Source organism: Cupressus sempervirens, chromosome 9, assembly GCF_028749045.1.
Source record: "Cupressus sempervirens isolate cs-2001-9-10 chromosome 9, ASM2874904v1, whole genome shotgun sequence".
In the NCBI taxonomy this organism is placed as follows: Eukaryota; Viridiplantae; Streptophyta; class Pinopsida; order Cupressales; family Cupressaceae; genus Cupressus; species Cupressus sempervirens.
This window is the reverse complement of record NC_143126.1, coordinates 553,794,538-553,812,184: the sequence shown is the minus strand read 5'-3', so window position 1 is coordinate 553,812,184 and position 17,647 is coordinate 553,794,538. Positions and strand designations below refer to the sequence as shown.

The window sequence follows — 17,647 nt, the reverse complement described above, 5'->3', positions numbered from 1 at the left end:
TCAAAAATTTCTTGTTTCAGATGCATGGTGGGAGATGTTTGGCACAAAGGTGCCAAATTTACAAAGGATTGAGATTCGCATCTTGAGCCAGCCATCTAGTGCATCAGGATGCGAACGTAATTGGAGTCTTTTTGAGCACATACACTCAAAGAAGCGCAATAGGTTGGCAGTGCAAAAATTAAATGACTTTGTCTTTGTTCACTAAAACCTTCGCCTTCGCCATAGACAGATCCTTGGCACCGATACAACCTCGATTGTATTAGAGAATGTTGATCCTCATGCAGAGTGGAACACAGAGGTGGATGATCCTGTCTTCAGTGATGAAGATGTGGAGTGGGTAGATCAGGTGGATCGAGAAGCTGAGGCAGTAGCGATGGCAGTTGAAGAGGCTAGAGCACGAGGAGACAGAGTGGACCCTGAGGCTAGGAGTGATGGATCCCAGGCTGATGACGAGGATTATGTGCGTGAGGAGAATGATGATGAGGAGGAGGAGGAGGAGGTTCAGGGTCAGCCTCAGACACAGGCAGAGAGGATGGCTCTAGAGTCTTCCATGACTTATCTTAGGCGCACTCGTAGGAGGACATAGAGGATGGCTCTAGTTGTTATTTTGATATATGTTTTGAACCTTTGAATTTGATACCATAGATTTTGTAATCCATGAATGTTGTAGACATTTGAGTCTTTGATATTGGAGTGACACTATGTTTACTACTTTATAGTTTATAACTTTATATTGTGGTTATTCAGTTTTTTTCCTTCAAAAATTCGCTTTTATACTTATGTGATCTATGCAAAATTGTGTATGTGTATTAAGTAGGTTCTATTTATATCAATTATTGTGTATTTGATGTTAATTGACTAAAAGATGCAAGAAACAATCTTAAAATCCTTAAAAATCTTTGGATTTCATGAGTTTTTCAATTTTTTGAGTCCTTGCCAAGTCTGGTCGCCAAGTCCGAGTCCGAGTCGGATTTTGACCTTTCCGAGTCAGAGGCGAGTCCGAGTCCCGTAAAACTAGTATAAACTATAATTACAAAAGATACTTTGCAGTATTATATTTGTCACAACCTCGAGGTTTATCCTCTACAATATAATGGATGATTTCTAACTACTCTGCGATATAATATCCTCTATATATATTCTTGTATAAGTTGTGTTTGTATAAGCTACGTCTTTTCGCACAATCTGATGAAGAATTTATTTTGTATGCTCCTCATATATCTCTTGCAATGATATTGTCCATATTATAAATATTCTATGTTCCCCGGGGATGCGTCCCCCCTAAAAAAGCCAGTGTTTTGGGGAGGAGGATGTCCCTGTCTCGAGGACTTCATTGAGGACTTGCATCCATCCCCAATTTTTTACACACAAAAAAGTTAAAAAATAACACTTTTGTCATCCCTGTTTGCCGTCCCCCCCCCCCCAAAAAAACACTCAGCAAAAAAAATTGTCGTCCCAGAATCCCATCATGATGTCCCCTATTGTCACTGTCCTAGAAACTTGGGGGAACATAGTATATACTAATTGAGGGCTGAGAGGGCGTGACTCCTTGGTTTAACTGGCAACCCTTCATATGAACCACTGCCTAACAAATTCAATAGTTAGAAACAATTAATGTGTTTCTTGCGATTAATATAATGATTAGCATTTAAAATTTGATTCGAGAGAAAGCATATAATTCAGAACAATAATAGTATTTAATAAAGTAATGGTATAATACAAATTTCAAATCGTCCTATCAACCTTTGACATTTGTGCTCAATTTATCTACAATAGATAGCTAGAGAAATTAACACTACCTCTTTATCTATGTCGATAAATGTACGACAACTCATGATTTATCATAGAATCACTCAACAAAAAATGACTTTTGTTAACGTTCAATAACCAATAAAGATGGAGCCATGAATCGCATCTAGAAATCATTGGAAATTGCATTTGAAAAAATGCAAAAAATCACTGGAAATCGCGTCCATGAAAAATGTAGAAAGGTAGAAATCACGTCCAGGAAAATGCAAAATACACCCAAAAAAATGGCCCTAAACTCTAGTCGCGATTTTCATCATAGTCAAATCTCTTCGAACGGAAACCCTTGTCGAATTGTAAAGTTTAAAAAAGAAATTAAAAAAAAATTTGCAAATAACTTTGGAACAATTTTGCCAATAGTGGCATGTTGTGATGGTTAAGTTGTTGAGTTGTTATCCTTGCCATCAAGGTTCAAATCTAATGGGGATGAGGTCCCCCGTTTGTGGCCTCACTGGTTCATAGCTCCAAGTCAAAGCGTTTACCTCTCTTAAAAAAAAATTTGGTACAATTTTTATTTTTTTCGAAACTTTTTTAAGTATCTTCTTTGATACCATATTATGAAGATATTGGTAAATACTCGCTTGATATTAACAGAGACCGAGAGGTCAATACATACAAAAGAATGAAATGATGTTTCCTTAGGAAACGATCATAAACAATAGAAACTTTATATTCTAGCTAATAGAAAACTAACAGTTATCTACAACCTAACATAAATATTAGAAACATTCTAATGTTTTCAATAGATTACAAATAGATAACCATTAACTTATAATAGAAGCTATCTCTTATCGTAATATCTTCTCCAACAACAAACATTAGCATTGTAATATCTTCTCCTACAACAAGCATTGGCAACATCCAATTTGTTCTAGCCATGGCAGTACAGTTTGGCTAGAAAGTCCATCGAATGGATGTGAAGAATGCCTTCTTGAATGAAGACTTAAATGAATAAGTGTATATGACTCAACCTTGGGGATTTCAAGTTTCTAGACAAAAGCAATATATTAGATGAGTAATAAAGGTTTTTATGGCCTAAAGCAAGCACCAAAGGCATGGTACATAAAAAATGACGAGTATTTGAATGAAGGTGAGTTTCAAGTCCTTAAAAATCCAAACATTACGTCAAAAATGTACGCACAAACATTGTCCTTTTTGGTTATTTATGTGGATGATATCATCATAACAAGAAGTGAGATATATTATATTGAGCAAATCAAATGGAACTTGAGTAAAGCTTTTGACGTGACAAACTTAGGCCTACTACATGATTGAAAAGGTTTAGAGGTTTGGCAAATAGGTCGTGTTATTCCTATATCTCAATGAAAATATGCCAAGAGTTTTCCAAACAAATTCAGAACGACAAATTACAAAATCTTGTCTACACCTATGGAGAAAGTGCTAAAGACTTCAATCAAAACAAACTCAAACATGATCAATGAGTTGGTAATCAAGCAACTAATGGGCAGCCTTGTGTATCTTACTTCCACTGGACCTGACTTGAGCTATGTTGTGACATTTCCAGATTAATGGCAGCACCCAAGGCAGAACATTAGGTTGCAGCAAAGAGGATATTGACATATACGGAAAGGACACTTGACTTTGGCATTTTGTTACACAGATCCTAGGTTTCTTGGGTTTGCAAATTTTTGTGGATGACAAGACATGCACTTCTAGAGATGTTTTTTGTCTTGGTGTCTGTGCACTCACAGGTACTAGTAAGACGCAGCAATTAGTAGCTCTTTCCTCAACAAAAGCTAATATTGAAGAATGGTCAAAAATAATTGTGAAGCATATGGCTTCAAAAAATGGCAGCGTAACAGGGTCTTGGGGGACGTGGGAAGGGGAAAGCAATTAGTAGCTCTTTCCTCAACAAAACCTAATATTGAAGAACGGTCAAAACTACATGTGAAGAATAGGGCTTCAAAAAATGGTAGTGTAATAGGGGCCATGGGGAATGTGGGAAGGGGATGGCAAGACGAGTAACACAGGCCCTAGGGGACATGAAGACAGGGGGATGGCAAGACGAGTTTCTAGGATGGGGGGGAAAAAGCTCAAATAGGGGGATGGCAAGGAGATGGTGGCGGGCGCGATGCTGTAAATACTATATATTACACATATATTACCATAGTTACACTGCCCTAGGGGACAGGGGGACGACAGAACGAGGGGGAAAGTTTCCGAGACGGGGGGACAAAGGGGCCTTCATTTGGAGAGGGCGGGGGGACGACGGTGGAGGACAGGAGGGGGGTATATATATACATACATACATACATACATATATATATATATGGTACTTAAAATGCTAGTTATGAAAATAAGTATTGCAATATAAGATATAAAGATGTAAAAGAGTAAATAGTTGAATATTGTGTTGAATTGGAACATCGAACATTAAAACTTAAATAGTCAACATTGAGTTGTCCCCCATCCTCGGTGGAGGTGGCGGAATCTAGTGGCGCCGCTGGGGATTGGGGGACGGAGTCCCCAAGTCCCTAGTGCATTGAAGTCTCCAGGACGTGGGGCAAAAGGGGGGGGGGACGCGTCCCAGTGTTACTATGTATATTACTCAAAATGCTATTAATGAAAAGATACATAGTAGTATAAAATGTAAAATACAAAATTGGAAATGCCAAATACTAAATACAAACTACAGAATACTTGGAACATTTGCCAAATACTAAATGCAATTCTTGCCTTTCTCACCTTTGTCTTCACCCCATTATTGGAGAGCCATAAACCCCATCAATTCCATACCCAAGTGACCCATAAGCATCAAAGAAAACAGCATAAGTAAGGGTGACAGCAGCTAATGATTCAGTTGCCCATGTAAGAAAAGGGCCAGTGAATGTTCCTGCTTTCCTGCCATCACTTTGCCTAGCACAAACAATTATAGAAGGGGCGGGAAGCCTACTATTATAAAGGGCCCACCTGAGCGAGCATAAGTACCCATTAAAGTTTCTCCTTTTGACCACCCCTTGCATGATCGATCTGTTGCCTTATAATAGTAGGGCTCTAGTTACTTATTGCCCGACTATTTGCTTGACTGGAGAGCCGGCCGAAGACATGGTGGAAGAAAGAGATGTTACGGAATAGCTGGTTTCGATGCAGGGAGGGCCTACCCTAGCATATTACTTAAGAGCTCGCTAGTTACTTATGCATTGAATATCAAATTATTCATTACTATTAGAAATTAGAATACTAAATAAAATTGTAGAAACAGCAAAGATGACAGTAGCACCACCTGAATTGCTAAAATAGAAACACCAACATATAAACTCCAGTTCTGATTTTCATTTAGGGTAGCGCACATAACTAGCAATAATGTATGCAATAGCAGCTACAAACCCTCATAAACTACCAATATTATGTTTGCCAATGACCTGAAAATGTCCTTCAATCAGCCAAAAACATATGTATGTATCTAGTTCAATTGATTGAGCAATCACAGTAATAGCAATTTAAGTCTGTGATCAGATATTATTCTAGTTTTCTCATCTTTGGTAGGAGTGCTTTGCAATCCACACAGGTTTAGCTACCTCATCCCTTTCCCCTTCTATTGGTCAGATGAAATCCACATTACTCTCAATGTTTCATCTCGTTGGCCTGTAATCCACTTTAACTTTACGCCAGAGGATATCAGTCAGGCTTTAATAATAAGAACATAAAATAATGACTTGGACTACTAAAAAAAGGTTGGATATGTCTGGAAGGTGTACTGTGTAACAATAGATTATTCATCTCTACAAAATGTTGGCAATAGCCAGCTTTTAACAGGCCATCCAAGGGATGCAATAGTAAATGTCACATTGTTTAGGTCTTCAAAGTTAATCCTTCCACTGCTTTTTGTTTCTATCTCTACATGCAAGTGCAAGGAAGACAATGCAATGCACGTGCTCACGAAACTAATTGCTCTAGATTTGGAGCTCTGACACTGAAAAATGAGACCAAATGATAATTTCATCCCCTCAATAGCAAATGTGCCCCTACATATTTATATCAAAATATTATATATATCAAAGACCTTCTGACTACTATTTCATGCAGTTTTCAATATTAGTTATAGAATACTTTTGGGTCACCCCAACTCATCTTTAAGTCTGAAAATATTGAGTCATCCACAACTCATTCTTAGGTCTCTATAATTGTTATGTTAAATTTCTTTAAGTTTGAATGATTCCCAAAAACATGTGATAATTGAAATTCCAAGATACACACCGCAGTTTTGTAAGAAAGAACTTTAGGCCCAATAAGCATTCCATAACCAGATTCAGTTGCATTTCTGTGTTCCTGTCAAGCAATATAGCACAAGCTTATTAGTTGAAGTACTGAAGTATCAAGACTCTAGTAAAAAGTTTACTATAAACAAGGAACTGCATTTAATATAAATTACTCTAAACAAGGAGCTTAATTATTGTAATACATTTCTACTATTAAAAAATTGTAGTAAACAATTAATACAAACAAGGAACTGCATTCAATATATTTTTACATGTGTCTATCATAATTAACAGCATTAAGATTATCCCTTCACAAGATAAGAAAGGCCTTAGGTGGAATGGGCTGTGCTACATCATATAAAGACGGTAGGTAAGGTCTCCAGTGGAATGGGCATGGGGTACATCATACAAAGGCAATAGATAAGGCCTGCAGTGGAATGGACAGGAGTTAAATCATACAAAGGAGCTATCTTGCAAGGGATGATCCACAAGGGAGGAAGCAGTTATATTGAGGGAGAATGGTGGAGCCCACTAGGTACACCACCACCACAAAGCGTAGGGCCAAGGGGGGAGGGGGGATAAGGTTTTTCTCTCAAGCCTAGGGTTGCGCTAGGACACCCTTTTGTAATATTTCCATCCACCTTTAAGAAAGTCAAATATTATGCAATAAATGTTATGGAATGAAAATTGGTTTATAAAATATAAGATAGTTTCATCCTTGTCTCTACTTATACCCTTGAGTCTGCAGCTGTTATTTTCTCTCTATCTAGTGCTTCATCCTAATGATGGATCATGCCATATGATTTCAAACGTTGACGATGAAAAATCACACAGTTCAATCCAGAAAGGCAACAATCTAACACGATGGACTATGGAAATTAGATGAGTCTTAATGTATAAGATAGATTATATTATGTCAATGATATAGTCAATCTACGAATGTATATTTGTGCTCTTGTTTCCTTTTTGGTGTTACAAGACCTAAAAATCATCTTGTAAAAAGGCATCTTAATTGTTAAAGTTATATCTCTAACTATCTTACAATTCTTATTTCAATGGAATTTGTGATTTTTGGGCAAAAATTAGGGCAGTTCCAAAAGGAAGACATTACAGTCGTAATGTACTTTACACCAATGAAATTAGAGTACTAATTGATGTGTTTTACTACATTTAGTTTATAATTAGTCTGCACTCGTAATGATTTATAAAATTATATCATGTGATCTTATCAATGGTGAAGCGTGCTTTATATGCATTAATGTGATCAGGTGATTGATCATTGCAATGCTTTTGTTATTCATCAATTATTTGATTTGGATTATCATCAAATGTTTTGACATTTGCACACAAGTTGCTCACTATGTATCCAAGAGGAAGCATAATGGATTAGATGATAAAGTGCAAAAGAAACTATGACAATTTCTTAATGATTCCTTTCAATAACTTATTTAATTGTAGTTGTAATGTCCCCTGCCTAGGGGGCAGGCAGATAAGTTGTTTTTTCCAAAGGATCGCTGCAAATGTAATAGCACTTCCATAATATTTTGGTATGTGTTTTCCAAATGGCAGCGACCTCTTATATTTATAAAGAGCACAAGCTTATGAAGAGACATGTCCCATCAGTCTATTCATTAATTAGATAATTAAATTAAATTTGTTATTATGTTAATTATCTAATTAATGAAGACATGTCTTTTCATAAGCTTATGCTATTTATAAATATAAGAGGTCGCTGCCATTTGAAAAACACATAAGGATCGCTGCAAATGGCAGAGACCTCTTCTATTTACAAAGAGCATAAGCTTATGAAGAGACATGTCCCATGAAGGGACATGTCTATTCATTAATTAAATAATTAACATATTAATAAATATGATTTTACATATATATATATATATATATATATATATATATATATATATATATATATATATATATATATATATATATCATTATTATTTTAATTTCTCTCATATAAGAATAAACCTTATATTTCATATATAATGAGCACATATATATAATTTATATCTCATATATAATTATATATATTCATAGGTTTATCTGACTGAAGCTACCAAACATCAACATAAGCAAAGGTTGACCTATCATTTGAGTTTTCATAGGTCAACAATATGGATAGGGGACTCAATCAAAGGGTCATGGATCTTTGCAGGGGATTTGTGAGCCATTTCGGGCTTTCAGGTGGCAGATCCTACTTTTTACAAGGGATCAATAGTTTTCGGGAAACGACTGAGACTTGGTTCTAGGGTGTCTATAAACCATTCCCGGCGATTTGAGACCATCTCCTAAATCTTAGGGAGTCATCCTATTTTTTAGGGAGGATGGCAATTGACTGATTGCGGAGGACCATGGAGCAAAGTAAGATTCATTTTGAATAGTTGCAGTTGATAGGAGATAGTCTCCTATTGTTTAGGACAGATCCTTATTTTTTAGGAGGAATTGTCAATTGCCCTGCAATATTGGGCATCATCAGTAATTAGGTGACTTCAGTCAAATTCCAGTTCTGAGTACAGATTAGCATTTTATGAATAGATTGGTAAATATTTAAATACTTACAATGTTGGGATTAGAAAACTTAATTATAAAGTGAATTTTATTATCACTTCATATTATAATAAAATATATAATACTTAAATGCCTTGGGCGCTTCCCCTAGGCAATGAAATAATAAGTTGTTTTAAAATAGGGATTTTATTTTGCATGAGAATAATATACTCAAGGTTTGTAAAGTTTCTGCAAACTCTATAGGTTCAGATCTGAGATAATACCTTTAACATTTGTTGTTGTTCTGATCTTCTTCTTTTATAATGTAGAAGGTAATTTTCAAAATATTAAATGTTATTCAGAAACTTGTCTGTCTCTGCAATAATTCATATAGGGCAGTATTGTTTTACGGAGCAGACTTCAATGTATTGTGTGTACTTAACCTACAATAACACCCACCTCTTATACCATGACCAAAGGGCATGTCCCTTAAAGGGACATGACCCTCTCTTGGTCGGCCCATACATCACTTATAGAAATCAGTGCCCATGAAGGAGATAACACAAATATAAACTAAAATAACTATTAGTTATAGTTAGTACATAACATATTTATTGCCAAGTATCGCCGCCCATCCTATTTGCCAAGTGTAATGTATATAATGCTTTCGAATGGTATAAGGGGAGAAAACTAAGGTGTGGTCTGCACTTCTCAAACCAATATGAATATTACTGTTAATATTTAACAAGGTTTGATTTTGTTGAGGAGGTTTAATTGTAATAAAGTAAATGAAAATAAAAATAAGAAACACTAACTAAGGATCAAACTTCATGAAGAAACCATAAAAGAAAGTTGGGGCTTTCATTTGAGCTATTCCAATTGCTATTTGTATCAGCTATTGTGTGTTTGAGCTCTGACAGAATTTGAGCAGAATTCAGGCTACCAAGAATAACTCCTCTTGGCAGTTGAGGGAGCTGGATGAAACCCCAGCCTTCCAGGTATCAATTTATATTACATATTAGTTCTATTTGCAGAGAGTGACTGAATTATTGAGAAGAAATATTGGATTGGAACTGTGGAGGTCAAATAGTTGTGTTCACAAGTGCACAGATCTAAGAAGTGATGGCCAATTTATATTACTTCTTCATCTCCTAGCCTAGCCATACACTTCCAGGCAAGGCTGATGTCATCTTTGGTGAAGCATCACATTGTATCAGTCTGGTTTTTGGACAAAATAGCTACAACAGTTGCAGATCAAGGGTTTGTGGTCGCATATTAGTCATTGCTTGACTATTTATACCCAGCCATACAGTTGCAGCAACTTACAATTTCTTCCAGCTGTACATGAGCACCTTGTAGCAGCAGATCTCATTAAATTACTGAATCTATTTGGGTGGCAGCAGCAAGTTGGACAGCAGAGCATTTATATCGAAATTCATAGTTGTTGCTGTTTCATTTTCCTGGCTATTGCCCTTGTACAGTTTTACCAGAAATTGTTTCATTAAAATTAAAATTCAGAGCTTGGTCTCCAATTAGAGTTGTTTGTGGAAGTTAGTTTGTTTCAAGTGTTTCTCTTTGATTCTCCAAGCGTTGTATTTGACTATCAAAAATCAAAAACATAAACTTCTACCAAATGCCAGTCAAAGTCAAAGAAAAATCAGGGGAAACAAATCAGAATTGGCCTTAGAATCCTATTAGAGATTTGTCAGTTGTTTAACATATGAGTTGCACAGTATTACACTAATTATATTTATAACTTTGGCAGAACTATAGACTCAATTAACACCATTTGGTTATAATTTGCTATTGTTTATTGAAATCAGAAGCTCTTATTATCAGGACTGTAATGTCCCCACTTTAGCAATCAACTAAGTGTGTGCGCATTAGCCTAGTTCATGGTCCCAAGGGCTAACGAAGGATTTAAAGGGATCTTAAGGTGTTTTGGCCTAGTCATCTCCAATCATCTTCTTCTTTACTCATCCGATGCTTATGCTAGTTTGAGGGAATGTTTTATGAAGATATTGTACTGTTTGGAAGACAAAATACTGTAGCAACACTGTTCACGCAGGTACTGTTTATGCAGCACTATTCATGTCACTGTAGCAGCGGGTTTAAATAGCATTTTCTGGAGCATTATGTCAATAATAGTGGAGTAATTAGTGAGTTGATAATCTGCCATGTATTTGATTTTATTTAATTCTGAAAATGACATCTTATCAGCTGTAATACAATTTCCAATCTGCATATCATTGTACTTTCTTTTGTTTATGTTGAGTGATTTTCAATTCCATGCAAGCAAACAATATAAATGTCTCATTTCCGAAGTCATAAGGGGTTAAGTTAGTAAACAGAGGAATAAGGAGTTGGATGCAAACTGTTTGACAAAATTCCTATCAGCAGTTGTTTAGTTTTTGGGCATTTCTAGGGTTCTCATTACAGGGACATTGATTATCATGGGCATGTGTTTAGTTGGTTTTAAATATTAATATTATTTAAGGAACTTTTAGCTCAGTAAGAAAACATTGACCTTATTTGCATAGAACTTGTCAGCATTGATGAACAATTGGCCAAAGGATAAAAACACCAGGATCACAAAAAAGAAGACCTTAATCTGTTTTTCCCTGTCTTCTTTTAAACATTTTCTAACTTGCAAAATATCTAATAGACATCATTCTCTTCTTTCCCCAAGCAGTAGTTGTCAAAAATGTTTATCATTACAAAGAAATTAAACAGCATTCTAAGGCATTTATTTTGTTTTCACCTCAAAACCCCTTTTGGACCTCATAAACCATACATTCTTCCAATCATTTATCTTTTCCTTGCCTCAGGTATAGCCTGAATATTTGGTTTTTGAAGCTAAATTTTTCTCTATACTTCCATTATTTTTCAAAAAACAAATTTTAAGAAAATCTCCAGATTCTTTGTAAATTTTCATCCAACAAACTCTAGAGCAATGTTTTGACAAAGGACAGTCACATCTGGCATGTAATTTAGCATACTCCAAATTTAGCACAATAATAATAATGTGACACTGAAAAAAGACCACCGACTTGAAAACAAGAATAATTGAAATAAAGAGAATCCTTGCATTTATAAGAAGAATATTCAAAAATTGTTCACTAAAATTACTTCTACAAATACAGAAAAGTATTGGCTGTATCATGCTTGCTGTTTGTCATCAGAATACTCCAATGAAGCTAGTACCTTGTCTTGAAGAGTGTCTGAGGATTCTAATAATTGTAGCATTTCTCTTCGTAAACTTTTTATGCAGTTCTCAATGCTGGACTCATCCCTGTTTTTTAATGGACCCATACTAGCCTGGTTTCTGAGAAATTGCCAGTGAACATTTGCACTGTCATCCATTACCTTTATGACAAATATGCATACAGAGTAGAAAACAGTGTCAATGTCAACCAGCCAAAATAAGAACAGGTGCAATTATTACATTGTAGCAAGAGTATGAATTATAAAAAACAGACTAAAAAAATCAACATAACAAATGATATTTTTAATTAGATACACTTTTAAAATGGCAATGGTTGTCAAGCACCCACATACCGGAGGACAACCCCACATCATAAGAATTTTTACAAGCTCCAGTTTTTCCCGCTTAGTCCACCCACGAGTAGGTTTCTCTTTGATGTTCTTACCCATTGCATCAGACTGCTAGACAACATAATAAGATGCCAAAGCATTTACAAACATTAATAAACTTTGTAATTGTGTTTTCCAGAAGAGGGCTGACAAAACTAATGCATGCACCTCCTTCTCAATGCGACTAATGTGATCAACTAGACGCCTCAGCCGTCGAGTAAGAATATTGGCCTCAGGCCAAGCAAATTTATCTCCCTCTCTGCAAATTCCATAAAGAAAAACATAGAGCAAGAATTATTCATAAAGCACTCTTCTGCATTTTGTTTTTCATTACAACAAACAAACAAAAAACAAAACTACTTTAAAAACAAATAGCAACATTCACCCTGCTGAAAATAAGTTGTGGACTTGGGATTAGCTTTAAAATAATCTGCCCCTTAATTACTTGCTAATTACTCATGCATATTTTTACAAGAACGGAAACGGTTCTACTTCTAGATGGTACAACATGGAGAAAGCGCCATGAAAGAGAGACAAAAGACCCATGCAACGCAGCTAATAACTGGATCTTAATTTAACAAGCACCATTTAAAACTCAGATTGTGATGTGGATGCATCATCACTTACTCTTCTGTGCCTTGTTCAACAAATCCCCAAGTCTTAGTCTCCATAATAAATGTTTATGTCTCCTTTGATCATGCAAAAGATTACTGGGGTCGGACCACCTATGTATGGCCAGTTGCTGCAGAACTCAACACAAACTTTGCTTCATCTGATGTTGTTTGTGCTCCAACTTAAACATCAGTCTGTTGTTTCTTCTTTTTAGATATTGAAGATGTAAACTTGGTATCCCTTTCCTTAAATAAATTAAAATTCACCACATGTTTCTGTTGTATCTGTTATGATAGTCTATCTTCCAGGGCTGAAATTTTTCTTTCAGCATTCTATAGCATTTTTTTATGAAGGCCCAAGGATACAATTAATATAAATGATTATACTAACATTTGTAACTGGAGAGTGCTTGGATAATAAAGTGATCCAATATATTGGGTGTCACTTTACTCCATATATACCCCATATGTTGGGGGTGGGGCGACAAAGGGCCTCAGTTTAGGGACGGCGAGGAGACAATGGCGGCTGAGTAGCATTGTATATACTATATACTATACACACAGTACTTAAAATGCTACTTATACAAATATGTATAAGACTATCAAGAAGTAAAATACTAAATATTAAATTTGCAAATGCCAAACACTTGAACATTGAACATTGAACAATGGACAGTGAAATTTTGAATGTAGAAACCGGAATGCTATGTAGAATTATGAAAGCAGCGAACAGAAAAATTCTATTATATGAAAAATATTATAAAGATGATTACAATGAGTAGCATGATATTGAAACAAGTACAAATTGTCAAAATGCAGTTAAGGGGGGCCTCTAATCGTCCCTCAAGGAAAACTTCTCATCACTAGATCTCGACAAATTGGGTATAAAAATATCAACTTGATTTGATACAATTTCCCCTTCACTTTCTTCTTTATGTTTCAAATTCAAAAGAGAGAGTCTAGAGAAGCAGCCCCCAGTGGGATCATAGGGGAACGCCCCTTGTAGTGTCCCGGAGCAGCGCACAAAATATTGGCGCACATTTTTCGGCCAAGCACATTTTCCCTTTTGCATGGCCTTTGGATTCTTCATTTTTTGGCATTTTTCTCCCACAATTGACATGTTTGAAATCCCTTGAAAATGGAACATTTTTAATATTTGTGTGCAAATCTAATGGAAAGGCCATATTCGTACCTAAATTTTGACACTCTTATGTTCAAATCTTGCAAACTTAAAATAATTAATTTTGCCCAATATCAATGCCAATGGAAAGTTCCTCCAAACCCTACTTTGGCTTCCTACCTCAAATCTTGAAACTTGATACTTGAGGTGACACTTATGATTAAAGTCTTAAAGATTAATTAGATGCATAATTTTCCTCTTGTTTTGTTTATTCGGACTTGCCTAATGTACACTAAATTGGGTATAAGCCCTAGCTCTTGCATTTATTTCATCTTAGATTTAGTAATAGGCACTTCATCTTCAAGCACTAGAATTTTTCTCTTTGTAGAATTTTTCTCTTTGCATTCTTAGGTATCTTTTTGTTGCTCAGTAATTAAGGATGTTATTAATGCAGCAACTATGTCAAGATTTTATGTAGAAGCATCCCCAAAGAGCAAAGTAATCCTACAAACTTGGTGTCACAACTAGATGATTTTTTTTGCAGCTCTATCCATTTCATTTTCCCTACTCATTTCACAGCTATTGTGGAAGGCCAATTTACTTGACCGGGGGACATTTTCCACCTCTCCAATGTAAGATTGCACACGTTTTTAGCTAAGACCACATTTACACAGTTTGTGTCCGCGCCTTGCAAATTACTCAAAACTCCTTTGATATGTCAAAGATGACCAGCAATAAGTCTCCCTTGAGTAATGTAGTGGACACAAATTGTTTCAGTTCTAAATCTTTCTTACACACGTCTATTTTGACAATTTGAAGTGTTGTCCCCCAAGACTCCTTGAAATTCTAGTAACACTTGTCATACTAATTTTTCTAATTTGCATTTCTAGACCAATTCTACAATAATATTATTCATGCATGCAAATGTCACACACCAGACTTCTCAAACAAATGTCAACAAAAGAGTGAAATGGTATATCCCAAAAGAAAGCTTCTAATGTGCCCCAATACATGAACCAACTCCCCTAATCTTTTCACAAATATCAGCCCTGAATGCCAATACATCTTTTCAATGGCATGATCCATTCATACTCCCAACATATCTTAGAATCCTTGTGTTTCAAGGGATACACCAATTTCAATTGTATTTTTCAATTAACCACTTTAAGGATATTTCAATACTGCCCAGGTTTCTGATCACACCAGTTATACCATTTTTTAATTTGGATTTCTAGATCAATTCCAGGGGCTACGTTCCCCCCAAAAGGTAGTGTCCCTAGGACTGGGGGATGTCATTCCCAAGTCCCCAAGTGCATTGCCTATCTATAGTCGATCACCGCCAAAGGCCCAACCTCCCGAGGGATGATTAGGGACCTCCCTTCACTATATTTTGGCATTTTGTACTTGTTTTGATATCATGCTACTCTATTTAGTATTTTACTCCTTAATAGTCTTATACATATTTTCATAACTAGCATTTTAAGTACCATATGTATAGGATATAATATATGAAACCCCCTCCTGCAAGCCCCTACCTCTATCCCCTGCCATCCCCTTACAAACCCACCATTGAGGCCCCTTTGTCCCTCTGTTTTGGCATCCCCCCATCCCTGACAATGGTGTAACCATGATTCTACAATAAAATCATTCATATATCCCTTTACCCATGAATATTAAAAATAGAAAGGAACATAGGCAGTTTCTAAATCAAACTTCTTATACAAATATCAACAAAAGGGTGAGATGGTAGATTCTCAGAAGAAAGCTTATAATTTCTCTCAGACATGAAACAACTCCTCCAATTGTCACAACCATCTTCCTTGAATGCCAAGTCGCCAACATCTCTTCACAATGGCATGATCCATTCAAAGTCCAAATGGAAATTGAGTTCTTGTGTTTCAAGGGATACACCACTTTCAACTTCTCAATTAACCCAAGGATGTTGAGAAAATCACCTCCATCATGATGAAAATCTCACATAAGTTTTCATGTAGTAATGTGTTTATACAAGCCAAATCGAGCAAAAATCATAGTTCCACAAAGTTACCTGAAAGATAACACAAGGTAATTTTATTAGTGTCCAACAAAAGTCCAACCAAAGGGTCTAACGGACTACTGGAACAAAGCAACAAGACTATAAATAGCAAGAGCACCAAATGGCGTCCGAGAAAAAAGATACAACAAAAAACTAAGAACAAGAGCAAGAAGAAACTGCCAAACCCAGCATCCCAACTAGTTTTTTCAAGCAACTGAGAGAAAGTCCAAAAGCGATGGATATGCCCTAGGACAAGAGATCCCCTGTCATCTTTGAGCACCCCTAGAAACACTAGAAATTTGCTATTGTGTGAAGGATTTGCAAGGTCTCACATCCCTAAGGAACCCAAAAGGAGGATCCAGTGCCCACTTGGCACCTGTGTGGGGAAAACCATGACAAAGAATGAGGTAATGAGTTGGTCAGAGTGCGAGCTCTAAGGAGAAAATCGTTGTAGAGAAAGGTCTCAAAACCTTTGCACCTCTTGAAGTTATAGCGCAAGGCATTTATGGTCTATATATCTAAAAAAGTTTGAGAGAGATTGAGTCTCTGAATAAGCAGTAGAATCTCCCGCTGATCTTGTAGTAGATGGGGCGATGAAAGATGAAGTGGGTCTCCATCTCAACCTCCCAAATGATGGAAGATCCTATCCTCCTTGGTCAAAAAGTATTTGATCTGGATGTGGAGCCTATGTGAGCCCACTCTGAATGAACCAAGAGAGATACGAAGCGCATGAGACGAACAATGAGACAGGTATGAGGGGGGAACAATGATCCTAATCTATAACATGAGAAAGTGCTCTGTATAGAAGGCCATCTTCGAGCAAAGCTCTCGAAGAGGACCAGCCCAAGTAGTAAGAATATACTATTTGTAGATGTTAGTCATAATATGCATGTTCACCTCTTGTCGAGATGGCAAGAGATGAGAAGGGGAGTCTAGAAATAGAGGAATATATGGACATGGGGTTAGGAGTACCAAATCCTTGAATTTGGCGGTAGAGTGGGGATGGCGAGGGAACAACAACAGTGGCAGACAAATGCCAATATACAGATCGAAGTGAATTCAAATCTTCAAGGAAACATTTGCAACACATCTTTGCTAGTGTCGCAATTAGTATGTAATGCTTGGTGCTATATAAAAACCCAACATTGTCTCGTGGAGGTGGTAGAAATGTTATGGAGGGATGTTTCCCTCCAGTCCCCAAATCTCAGAAATTCGCCCTACTGGGGATATTGGGTTTTTGGGGATGGGGGTTATCCCCTTGGAACAGTGGCAAAAATTTAAACTTCTCAACAACTGGGAGAACTTTGCCAATACCTCACACAAATATTTTCAAACAATATGACTATAAATATATGAAGTTTGAGCAATCTCTCCAATCCATGGATGCATAATGCAAGACTACAAAAACAAGATTTATGAGTATCCCAGACAATCAAGTCATACAAAGACAACACAAAATAAATCACTGAAGCACATTTGTGGAATTCGCCCTTATATTTTTGCCAATTAGGGCATGTTGAATTGCAATGTCTCCATTTTTATGCCTTCCTTAGTGTCAGTGTTTGTAGAAGGATTGGCCTATTAGATGGTTTCTATAGGCCAACAGATTGTGTAAGGGACCTATTCAAGGGCTTATGGAAACATATCAAGGCTTTGTGAGCTAGTTTGGAGCATTCTAGACCTTCAAAATCAGCCTTGAAACCTTTGGCACTATTCGTATTTTTTAGGAGAGTTCCTAAATTTTACAAGATGACTG

At 36.4% G+C, this 17,647-nt stretch overlaps 1 protein-coding gene across 6 annotated transcripts in view; it reads right to left on the bottom strand.

Annotated features, from left to right (window-relative positions):
- Positions 1-17,647, bottom strand: part of LOC149539847 (uncharacterized) — a 190,568-nt gene that overhangs the window by 66,983 nt on the left and 105,938 nt on the right. For 3 of the 6 annotated variants that reach the window (XM_089801030.1, XM_089801034.1, XM_089801032.1), the window contains exons 6-9: positions 12,294-12,384; positions 12,090-12,194; positions 11,736-11,897; positions 6,025-6,096 (exon numbers count right to left, since the gene is read on the bottom strand). In XM_089801030.1, the coding sequence (XP_089657156.1) occupies positions 6,025-6,096; positions 11,736-11,897; positions 12,090-12,194; positions 12,294-12,384 (430 nt within the window). Of the gene's footprint in view, positions 1-6,024; positions 6,097-11,735; positions 11,898-12,089; positions 12,198-12,293; positions 12,385-17,647 lie in introns of all 6 variants that reach the window. The other 3 variants (XM_089801029.1, XM_089801033.1, XM_089801031.1) reach the window with 1 other exon arrangement.